The sequence below is a fragment of the Chiloscyllium punctatum genome, chromosome 29 (genome assembly GCF_047496795.1).
Source record: "Chiloscyllium punctatum isolate Juve2018m chromosome 29, sChiPun1.3, whole genome shotgun sequence".
In the NCBI taxonomy this organism is placed as follows: domain Eukaryota; kingdom Metazoa; phylum Chordata; class Chondrichthyes; order Orectolobiformes; family Hemiscylliidae; genus Chiloscyllium; species Chiloscyllium punctatum.
Window position 1 is genome coordinate 61,861,066 of NC_092767.1, and position 12,655 is coordinate 61,873,720.

The window sequence follows — 12,655 nt, forward strand, 5'->3', positions numbered from 1 at the left end:
CCCGAAACATTAAATAAAACTTTTAAGTTGCCTGACTGGAGCCAGTATAGGTCAGGAAATATATTGATGACGGGTGAATGAGGCTTGGTAAGAATTGGAATACAGGTAGAGGTTTGAATAAACATGACAAATTCGGCTCAGACATTTTCGGTCAAAAATTTTCAGACCATAATGGAAACTCTAGTTTTGTTATGTAAGCCAACTTCAGCGCAAAGGCAAACCGCAGCACTGGCTGTTGCCCTGGGATGAGATCAGTTAAACTAGAAGGTCACATAGGGTCAAACTCTCAATTCTGGTCAATGCAGCTTTAGAACCCCTAGATGGGAAACAGGAAAATCCAGCAAAAATAAAAATGGATGGATATAATCAGGTTAGGTAGCATTTGTGGAGGAAGAAATGAAATTAATGATTTGAGTCTGTGGTTAATTTAAAGTAAATATAAAAGTAGGGGAAGGGGGAAGGGGGACGGGAGGCAAGAGCAAAACAGGAGAGGTGAAATAACAAAAGGAATGATGGTGCAAAATGATAATGGGACAAGAAATACGGGACAAAATAAGATGTAAATAAAAAATATCCAGCACTTGTCCTTTTGAAAATGACAGAGGTCATTTGAAATAGCTGAACTCCTGGTGAAGTTTAGAAGGCTGTAAGTGGCCCAGTTGAAAGATAAGATGCTGCTTCCTGAGCTTACACTGACCTTCACTTTAACAGTGCAGGAAACCAAGATCAGAGAAGTTGAGTGGGGCACAAAACTAAACTGGTGCTAAAGGAAGTGTGGGTTATACTATGACCTGTTTGTTCTGACCTGTAATAGGGGAAGCAGAATCATAAGCAGACAGCATAGCATACTAAACTGAAAATACAAATAAAACAATGCAACTGATGAGCGGCACATTTTGCATCTTCTGCATTTGCATATAAAGTGAGAAACAGGCCAGTTGGTCCTTCTGCTTGTAATTACATTTAAAATATTCAGCTGAATAGAATTCATAGCAGAGAAATATCACAACATAGTACACATGGTAACAGATATTGTGTAGAATAGGCCATATTGGAGAAAGTTTCTTGGCACTTGGAATAAGTTTGTTCAGCAGAGATTGCTTTTTCAATTTTTTTAAAATAAAAAACTATTATGGTCTCTAATCGAAGATTGCTTCAGGTATTCCAGGTCCTGTCTTAGATACAAAGATACAATAAATTGCTACATTAGAAACATATCTAGAGACAAATACGGATGCATCAGGTAAATGGGTTAACAGGTATTAGAAAGCGAAAAAGTGACACACTTCTTTTAGTGCCCTTAATTTCAGGTGCCTCTTATATATTCACTAAAGTTAAGCATATATATTACACCAGTAATTTGACAACACATAATAACATGAAAGATCAGAGATGAAGCCTATGTTATTAAATCTTTTAACAGTTTTATTACTGTTGAATCACAATCCTTACAACTAGATTACCTGCTTGGTGACCTCAAACCGATTACTGTGGTGCATATATACAGAAAATTGGATTTGTAGCTTTCTATAAAGATAAGCATGAGGGATAGATCCCTTTCATTTAATCACATCCTTTTAGAAAATAACCCAAATATCATTGCACTTTTATATTCACCTGAACAAGTGGAGAGGGTCTCACTTAAATGTTTCATCCAAAACAAAAGATCCCAAATTAAGCTTCTGAGACTTCCCAGTTTTATTTACTATTCTCGTTTCTTCTTGCCTGTGAGGTTTGTAGTAGCTCCTCGACATATTGGTACAGAACCATGCCATGTTTTTAAATTGAACATGGGGTCAAAAAGGCTACCTGGCTCAGTCCATGTGTTCACTCCTACAGCCAGGTGCAGTTTCCCTCCCAGTCACCTTTTACATTAACTCTAGGAATAAAGTGGTTCTAGGTAAAGTACAAATGTTAGAGAAAACAGGTGATTAAAGGGTGCGGACATGATGGAGAGACTTAAAGAAAAAGGAAGTAAAAAATTAAAATATGTGGGTGAAGGCAAACAGTAGATAACAAAAGGGAGAAAATAACTATGTGGGATAGAAACAGAGACAAAAGCATAGGCATATGAACTTTAAAATAGTTTGTCTTTAAAATAATGTTTGTAGAAAGCAACTGGTTAACATCTGAAACCATGGCTGCTGAACCTCATCCAGGACCAGTAAATGAGTTATTGTAGATATGAACAAGGTGATTAACTAGGCTCTGATGAACACTTCTGGCTGTATAGTTGTAACATGCGCCTATGTAAGTTACTAACATGAATACTAGTAACAATCTTAATTGAATTAGCTTCTAACTTGTGAGCCCTTTAATTTTTGAACAGAAGTGGAGGCATTATAACCAACTGTTACATTTTTCAGTTACTACATGTAATGAGAACATACAGATGAAAGCTGAATACAAAGGCTAATTATTTCATATAGTTTGTTTATAAAATCATCTACATTGATCTAAGACACAACAGGGAGGACAGTGAAGACTGCAGATGCTGGAGGACAGAGTCGAAAAGTGTGGTGCTGGAAAAGCACAGCAGGTCAGGCAGCATCCAAGGAGAAGGAGAATCAATATTTCAGGCATAAGCTCTTCATCAGGAATGGGATGAAGGGTTTATGTCCCAAATGCCGATTCTCCAGCTCCTCAGATGCTGCCTGCCGGCTGTGCTTTTCCAATGTCACAATTTTCGACTAAGACACAAAAGACCAGCAAAGAGGACAAATTTGATGTTTGCACTATGTATATTTTAGATTGCCGTGAACAAAGTAAATGTTAACTCTAAACAAACCTTTATCAAGGATATCCTCAGCTCCATCCTCCCACTGATCTTCATCTTCATACTCATCGTCCACATCTTTTTAAAAGAAAGAGCAAACTTCAATTTTTCTGATATTTTAAACAAACATTCAAGTTCAAATAAGCAGTGCATTTATTTATTTGGAAATAATTCTCATGAGCATGGTAATGGTACCGCCAAATGAATTGCTAGGGAGAAAACATTTTAAGCAGCATTACTTTAAACTTTCAAATATCTGTATCACTTCCAAACAAAAATCACATCTGCCAGGATGCACAGACTGCAATACAAAGGCGGACATTGGAAATCCGTAATAAAAATCAAAAGTGCTGGAAAAACTCAGCAGGTCTGATGTGACTCTTCTTTCAGAACTGAAGAGTCTTTGGATTTGAAAGGTTTAGCTGTGTTTCTCTGTCCACAGATGCTACCATTCCTGCTGACTTACTTTAACACTTTCGGTTTTTGTTTGGTCAGACTGCTAGATTGGATAAGAGAGGGGTATGTTCACATTAATAATCCAAAGGCCTAGGTTGGTTATCCAGAGACAGGAGGTCAAACTCAACCATAGTAACGAGGGAATTTTAATTCAGATTATTAAAAGATACTTAGAATAAAAGTCTATTATAATTAAAAGTGACGAGAATATCCAGACACCAAATAATGTGGTTGATTCTTAATTGTCCGAGCTGGCCTAACAAGTCACTGATCTGTGGAGATATGGACAATAAAAACTGGTTTTACCAGCTTCACACATGCTATAAAAGAACAAAAAAATTACAACATCAATTCTCTTGGTTTTCACACAGTCATCTGAATGCTGCCGTAAACAAGCATGAGCTAACTTGCCACCACCTTAATATAAAAACAAGGTGACAATGAAGTATCTAAACCTTTTAAATTCCATCTGGCAGTTAGACCACAACAGGTATGAAGTCAAAACAGTCCAAGCTGACCGCCTGAGTGCTCACAGAGTGTTGGGCATATCCTGCTTCCCATGGTAATTATACATGCACCCATTAATGTGAAGTCTTAAGTCAGCATAAACAGGAATAAAACTGGCTCATTGAAATAAAATATAAGTTTCTCATCCATTAGTATTTTTCTTCCACTTCAAAAATCAAATAAGCACTCACTTCTTGCACACAGCAATGTGTCGATAATGTCAACAGAGTGACTGGAAAATGGCACAAATTTCAAGGAACATACTCCAAAGAGATATTATACAATCATTTTTTAGGGTATTTAGTGAAACATCAAATTTCAAACACGGAGGATCTCAAATTTAAGGTAAATTTGTTCAAATTCTCAAACTGTTTATCCCCTCACAAAAATCATTAGGAAATGTAATTCTCCCAAAAAATGTGGAAATTGTTTCACAAAACAAAGATTGCAAAGATGAGAAGATATCGCAAACATTCATTACTATAACTATGCTGGTGGTTCTTGTAGTGCAGAGCCAGAAGGCCCAGGTGCAAATGTCCCCGTTTCATATGTAAACAGGTTGGTTGAAAATAACTATTAAAATTGCTGCCTGATAATGAAAGAAGATGATCAAATTTTAAAAAACACATTCAGGCACATTATTGCAGAAAAATGCATATTATGCTCAGTACCAGCTTCATCCAAGATGAATCCTCCGTGTCGTGGCTTCTTCTTGGGTCGGTCATCATCTTCTTCATCATACTCTTCCTCTTCTTCCTCCTCCTCCTCCTCCTCTTCTTCCTCCTCCTCCTCTTCTTCAGCTTCTTCTGCTTCCTCTATCTCACCTTCTGCCTCTGCTTTCTCACTGCCCCTACTGGCAAGCTCTTCCTCCTCCTAAATGACAACAAAACAGGCTGAGACAAATCAATGATGAAGTAAATATTTGAAAATTAAGAAGCTAAATGGAATCTGTCAACAAGTCAGAATTAAGCGAACACAACTATCTGGAAATATTACGTAGACCAAAGTTCTTTTCTCTGGTACTAAGTGGAAACATGAGAAGTCTTCATGAAGTAGTTGGATAGGAGGAATGTGGCTGAAACCAGAATAATTGGGTGTAAATACAAAATAATCACTGATAAATCAAACAAAAATTTGAGGAGGTACTTCCTTAAATACAGCATGATCAGAATGTAGAAGTCACATGAAGCTGTTGGAGCATATACTCCTGATGCAGTTAGAAGGACTTTTAACACTTATTTAAGGCTACAGGAAATAGCAGTCATGAGGGCATCTGGGAATCAAAATATCGCCCTGGATACATTTTGATTTCAGGAGCAAAATTTCGGTTTTCAGCAACTCAATTTTTATTCTCACCAATTCATTTACGGGTAATGCAATCATATTATATCATTACCTCCTGCTTTCACATTGATTTATTTTAGGCTTCTCTTCTTAACATTGGTAAGATAGCAAAAGTACCAAAGATTACAACTATATGTCATTAAATCTTTCAACTTAGAATAGGATGCTTTTGTTAATTTTTCATTTCCACGTGACACTACAAATGTGTCTCATATCTGGAGTCTCTTAAAAAAAACTGAAAACAATTAACATTGTCTAGCAATTTTTGATTTTGCTGTGCAAATTTCAAATCTTTACCCTTAATACTTCTGTAGAAAGTAAGTTCTGACAAATGTGTCAAAAGACTGCCTTTGAAAGATTCAACTGTGCAATGATGTGCATAAACATTCCTTAGTCTGCTGTTGTGTGTGCTGAATTCCACATTGCATATCATGAGTTGCCATATTTGCAGACTCTACCTCCTCTAACAGCACTGATTCATCCCATGTCAAAGCTGCCCCGAGTTTCATTTTATTCTTCATCTTATCCATAGCCTTAACACAAAATGTTTCTCTTTTCAGGTGCAAATGAATGCTACCTCTATCAATATATAGGTACCATTGCCCTCTGGATCATTCCTACCCATCCCCCAACCATTTATTTCTTCAGACCTAATCCATTCTTCTAGTCCCACCTAGAAGGGGTGTATTTACTTTATAGTCTGAACTTTCCATCTCTGATGTGAAACAATCTGTAGTCAGTGACAGACTCAGATTATTCGATTATACCATAAACTCAATGTAATTTAGGTTCCGCACAACTCTTGAATTCTTACCATTGCCTTTCACCCATGTACATACTTAACTTGGGCATATGTCCTCCTCATAACCAACAGACCCTTTCGCCTACATCCAACATTCTACCACCATATCCTTCCCACCACTCCTCCCCTAAAAATCAGACTCCTCCTCCTGGCACCTCAATGCTCATCATGACATCAGTCATTTTAATTTCTTTGCTGCCCTTACTCATTCTAACCTGTCTCCCTTAGAACACGCCGAACTCCAATCTCTCAGGTCTAACCTCATCATTGCTTTCAAACATGCTGACAAGGATGGTGCTGTTTTCACAACCCCAACAACCAATGGACCATGACTCCATCATCAACATCAAACTAGGACTATTACTGACCTCAACTCCTCTGGAGATATCCTCTTTAAGACAATAAGTTCCTACAGAGTACCCCAACACCCACATCCTTCCCAAAAGTCACAAATAGGTTAGCCTTGATAGGCACATCATTTCAGCCTGCTACTATCCCATTGAACTTGGTTCCATCTATCTAGATTCCGTTTCCTCTTCTCCAATTGAATAGCCTCTTAACAGTTATGTTTGAGATTTCTCTAATGTCCTGCAATATTTCAATAATTTCCATTGCTTGGTCCTAACTGCCTCCTCTTTACTACAGTCATCCAATTCCTCTACACCTCCATCCCCTTACAGGATGGTGTGAGAGCTCTTCACTTCCTCATTGTAAAGAGGATAGAACAGTCCCAATTCATCACCAATCTCCTCCTGGCTTAAAATGTCCTCTCATTGAACAGTTTCACCTTTACCGTGCCTCACTCCTACCAAATAAAAAGCATGGCTATGATTGAGTTTTATTTATATCTGTCTTTTAAAAGGTATGTGGAACAATTCCCAACTGCAGAGAGTCATTGACAGACTTCTGGATGCAAAGGGAATTGAGAGACATGGGATAGGGCAGGAAAGTATAACTGGGGCAAAAATTCAATCATAATCTTACTGAATAGTGGTGCAGGTTGAAAGGAGCAAACACCTGTGTTCTGCTTCTATTTGTGTTCAGTCCCAGGAGTGGGACTTGGATCCACAATCTTCTGAATCAGAAGCAAATGTGATATCACTGAACTACAGCTGATGAAGAGTTCAAACATTCAATCCAATGACAAATACAAGCAGGAGTTGAGGAGAGGTGGGAATGATGGCACATTTTGTCACAAATAGTCAATATTTCATTTTCTCCAAATACAAAGTAACAAGCGAATTCACACAGTTTTAAGTACCTCAATATCCTCTTGCTCTTCTGCCTCACTGCTATGGGAACTCTCGTCATCGGTGAAGTTGCTACCATCGCTATCAGACATCTTGTCAATTCAGTGAAAGCCTAAAGTGGAAAAGGAATTTATAGAAAGCACAGAATTTAGGCAACTTCCTATTGAGTTATACACATTATTTCATGAACTTAGGGAGATTCATTTGAACAATGTAGACCTGCAACACTAATACATACATTAAATTAGACAGCTGACGGTACAAGGAAGAGCAAACATATATTTAAGGATCTGGGTGAGACACGAAGTGGTAATGTGAGGACAAACTATTTTTATGCAGTGCCTGGTAAAGTCCTGGATATCTCAGTCTAAGAGCATGGTGCAAGTGTAAATGAACAACATTTTAAAAGGAAATTGAGGCAATGAAGCAATGAAATTGCATGGTTAAAGGAGTTGAGCGAGACAACAGAATTGGTTTGGACTGTTCTATCCAAAATTAGCATGGACTTGAAGGTCAAAGAATCTATTTCCATGCTGTAGTAACCCTGTGACTAGAAGTGAAAAGCAAGAGATGATATACTACACTTGTACACTATTAGATAACACAACATTCAGACACATGGGGCAATTCTGGTGTCTCTGCCAGAAAAATAAGGAGTTGAACAAGAAGATTTATGAGACAGATGATCTGGTCAGGAAATGCTGAACAAACTGGGGTTCTTTTCTCTAGAAGAGAGAGAGCTGATAAGGTGACTTGATAGCTTTAACATTATTGAAGGGTTCAATGGGGTAGATGTCAAGAAAGTATTTCCACATAGATACAAGACAGTCACAATAGGGAAATCTAGAGAAATTGACTTGTCCACAGATGTATTTGATGTAAATAGATGCAGGGGAAATTAGATTACAAGGTTAAGAGATAATTGTGTTATATAGATTCTGAAAACAAATGAGAATACTATTGGGGATGTTAAATTATTAACCTATGACCTTGCTTAAAAAGAGCGCACAGACATGAAAATGCAGTTTTCAAAGGCTGACAGCAATTGTGAATGCTAAATTGATGCAATTGTTTGATCACAGAAAATATAGAACACAGTTCACCGTAGTGGATAAATGTTAGCACTGAATTGGGATTTTGACCATTGCTTAATTCATGCATTTCATTCTTGTAATTGAGCTTTGGTGAACATATTTTTTTCCCTGCCCACTGGAACAAGAAAGAGACCTATTCTTTCTCATGTCTAAAGGTACAAGGACATTCTAGTTGTCTTGCAGCATAGAACCATACATACAATGGAAAGCCATTATGGATGTTGGGGAAGACAAAGTGAGCCCACATTGGTAAGGATACTACAATATTTTCCTATTTTTAATTAGCTGCATTGGGAGCCAAGAGACCGCAATATTACAAGCAAATTTTTGAGTATAATGGATTTTTAAAATTAACTTGCATTCTCCGTAAAGAAGGTGACTTACTCTTCACAGGAAACTGATTTTTACTAACAGCAGGAAAGTTACATAGGGATGGAGATTCAAATGGGAGGAAGCGATTAATGCTTCAGAAAAAAAAATGTGGCTGAAAATCTACTCATTCCGATATTCTGGATTAGTTAGTTACATCAATTAATCCAGTTTACTGATAGGTACTGCAGCACATTTTAAAATTATTTTGAAAACCTCATGCATTGATTTAAACACCCAATATTTATACCAATTTCCTCAAGCCCTCTCCCAATATTGCAAGGCGGGCATATTAAATAACATATTTTGACCAAGTACAGATCACAAATTACCAACAGCATTTTCTATGATGTGCACTGACTCATCTTTGACACTAATTAATATCTAAAGCCTTTTTGACCAAGGGTTTTGTCACAGTATTTGCTCTGGTCCAAATGGTAAACCTTCAGACTTATCTGTTCAGTCACCATTGCATTAAACTAGACACAATAAAAAGATACAACAACATTAAAGGAGGCTATTCAGCCTATTCTACCTGTGGGAGCTCTTTGGTAGAACTCTCAACTAAACCCCCTCCTCAGCTCTTTCCCCACAGACCTACACATTTCTCCATTTCAATGTCCAATATCAAACTGCCTTTTAAATATTACTGACCCTATTTCCACAATACTTTCCAGCAAAGCATTCCTGACCACACTCTCATCACATGAGGAAACATTCTCATCTCTACTCTGGTTCTTTGGCTAGTTTTCTGTCATCTGACCTTCTGTTGCTGAAAAAGTTTCTCATTGTTTACTTGACCAAAGCCCTTTGTTATTTGATTAGATTACTTACAGTGTGGAAACAGGCCCTTCAGCCCAACAAGTCCACACTGACCCTCCGATGAGCAACCCACCAGACCCATTCCCCTATATTTACCCCTTCACCTAACACTACGGGCAATTTAGTATGGCCAATTCACCTAACCTGCACATTTATGGACTGTGGAAGGAAACCGGAGCACCTTGAGGAAACCCACGCAGACACGGGGAAAATGTGCAAACTCCACACAGACAGTTGCCTGAGATGGGAATTGAACCAGTGTCTCTGGCGCTGTGAGGCAGCAGTGCTAACCACTGTGCCACATGCCACCCACTATTAATCAAGGGATGTCTTTTAAATTCTGAACCAGCATTACAACGTTTTGGGTTATGAACATCTATTAAATTTTCCCTTATTCTTCTCAACACAGGTTTCTCTCGATGTAAACTTGAGTCAATAGTTAGGAAGGCAAATACAATGTTGGCATTTATTTTGAGGGGACTTGAATATAAAAGCATGGATGTAGCTCTGAGGCTCTAGAATGAAAAGCTTAACATATGAGGAACATTTGTGGACTCTGGGTCTGTACGTGTTGGAGTTTAGAAGGATGGGGTGGGGTGCAGTCTAATTGAAACTTGCAGAATACTGAATGGCCTGCATAGAGTGGATGTTGGGAAGATGTTTCCATTGGTAGGAGAGACTAGGACCCAAGGGCACAGTCTTAGAGTAAAAGGAAAACTTTTAGAACGGAGATAAGGAGGAACTTCTTTCATGGAATTCACTGCTACATAAGGCTGTGGAGGCCAGGTCATTGAGTTATATTTAAGGCTGAGATAGATAGATTCTTGATTGTCAAGGGGATCAAGGGTTACAGGGAGAAAGTGAGAGGATGGGGTTGAGAAACATATGAGTCATGATTGAATGGCAGAGCAGACTCAATGGGCTGAATAGCCTAATTTCTGCTCTTATATGTTATGGTCAAAAGGATAAAAACCACTGCTTCTCCAGTCTCTGCATAAAACTGAAATTCTACAACGCTGCTACCATTCTCGGATATTCTTTTCTAAACTATCCCATTTAGTTGTCCTATTATCTTATGAGGATTTGGATACTTGCAATCCCAGGTTTCTATTTCTCATGCCCTCTTTTTATCAGTTAAGGTTCTCAATCTCAGTATCACTGGGGTGGGCTAAAAATATCTCTGGAGCGGCATGCAGCTCTTTATAAGTTACGTTTGGTTTTGTTTAAGAATCCTGTTCATCTACTGTCTATATGCAGGATGTCAAAAAAGTCCTCTTTTTATTGACTAATTAGCAGTAACCCACAAAACATGGACTGAAATTTGGACCTTCATTTTATTAAATTCTGATCACATCCCATCCTTCAAAAATCATTCACCTCAAGCCAACTCCATTCCATTACAATACTTTCACCATCCCATCACTTCTTCCACCATCTCTATTAAAACCCCTCCATTGTATTCTATAACCATTCCCCATCTCCTCGGCCTTCCCCCTCAATCTTTCTCCCTCCAACCTTATCAGTCTGCTCTTGCTGTCTCAGCTCATCACAGCTGATGTCACATCGCATTGTCACCCATGCTCTTCTGCATTCACAATCAACTAATCCCTTCCCCTCACTTTATATAGAGGCCAAAATTTGCAGCCTTATTTTCCAGCAGACAGAGAAGGGCAAAAGCCAGAAGAGGATCAGTAAGCACTAAGTTGGGGGGGGGGGCAGAGAATAATGCCAGCCATGGAACAATTACAGAGTGTCAGGGAGCAACAATAGCCATTGAACAGGCACTAAGAGACAGAGAGTGGCGAGTGGCAAGTGACAGTTATCAAGGATTAGAGACCTCAAGTAGAAGGCCAATTACTGCGGATTATTGTGGTGATAGAATGAGAAATTATTACAACACAGAAGGAGGTCACTTGGTCCATCATGCCTATACTGGCTTTATTATGTATGGCCAGTCTCCTACTTTTTCCCCATATCCCATTACTATCCAAAACACCACTCAATGCCCTCTTAAATGTCTCAATTGAAACTGATTCCATTACTTTCCCAGGCAGTGCATTCCAAACACTAACATCTCATTGTGAAGTTTTTTTTTTCACTTCATCCTTGCTTTGTTTACAAATCACTAAGTCTATGTTCTCTTGGTTTTCTTTCTTTCTTAAGTGGAGGCAGTATCTCCCAATCTAACCTGCTAATGATTTCAAAAGTCCCAATCCAATCTTCTCTTGGGTGCTTTCTTTCAGGGAGAACACTCAACTTTTTCACTGCTGAAGTTCCTCATCTCTGGAATCATTCCAGTAAATCACTTCAGCACCCTTGCACATCTTTCCTATAATGTGATACTCACAACTCTACACAACACTCCAACTGAGGTCTGACAAGCTAAACATCACTTCCTTACTCTTGTGCTCTCTGCTCTAATTAATAAAACCGAGAATGTTATACGCTTTATTCATTGATCTCTCTGGAGAAGAAAGTGAGGACTGCAGATGTTGGAGATCAGTGTCGAAGACTGTGCTGCTGGAAAAGCACAGCAGATCAAACAGCATTGGAGGAGCAGACAAACCAACACTTCGGGCATAAGCCCTTCATCAGGAATGATTCCACCCCTCAGCTCACAAGCCTCATTCCTGATGAAGGGCTTATGCCCAAAACATCAATTTTCCTACTCTTTGGATGCTGCCTGACTGGCTGTGCTTTTCCAGCACCACACTCTCATCACTGATCTCTGCACCTGTCCTGTTACCTTCAATGATCTGTGCACACCCAGGTACCAACACCAGACACCAAGTTTATAGTTTAAACAAAAGAATTAACGACTTACTAACAATGCAGTAGTTTTTAAACAGAGCAAAGTTAAACCACAAGATATTCTAACTACTGACTATAAGTTAAACCTAATCTTCTCTGATTCAAGCTACACCCCTCCCCATCCCCACCACCATGTTCTCTGTAACTTCTTTGCAGACTTGTTCCTCCACATCCATTCCTCTAGTTGGAGAGTATGTAGACTACACTGTATAGTGTAATTGCACCTTTTCTGTTCTATAGCTCAAGCCAAATTTAAATCCTCAGAGCCATCTTCCTAGATGCTCTGCTTAACTAATTATGTTACCCTCCTTCTCTACTTCCTTTTCCATCTTTCCTGAACAGTGTATATCCAGGAATATTAAACACCCAGTCTCACTATCCTTCTTGTATTTTTTAACTTTCGTTCCCTTCTGCAATGCCTACA

The 12,655-nt window shown here is 38.6% G+C and overlaps 1 protein-coding gene across 3 annotated transcripts in view; it reads right to left on the minus strand.

Annotated features, from left to right (window-relative positions):
• Nucleotides 1–12,655, minus strand: part of supt5h (SPT5 homolog, DSIF elongation factor subunit) — a 79,117-nt gene that overhangs the window by 59,036 nt on the left and 7,426 nt on the right. For all 3 annotated transcript variants that reach the window (XM_072549216.1, XM_072549214.1, XM_072549215.1), the window contains exons 2-4: nucleotides 7,147–7,247; nucleotides 4,411–4,612; nucleotides 2,789–2,854 (exon numbers count right to left, since the gene is read on the minus strand). In XM_072549216.1, coding sequence (XP_072405317.1) covers nucleotides 2,789–2,854; nucleotides 4,411–4,612; nucleotides 7,147–7,227 — 349 coding nt within the window. In that variant the 5' untranslated portion in view covers nucleotides 7,228–7,247. The remainder of the gene's footprint in view (nucleotides 1–2,788; nucleotides 2,855–4,410; nucleotides 4,613–7,146; nucleotides 7,248–12,655) is intronic.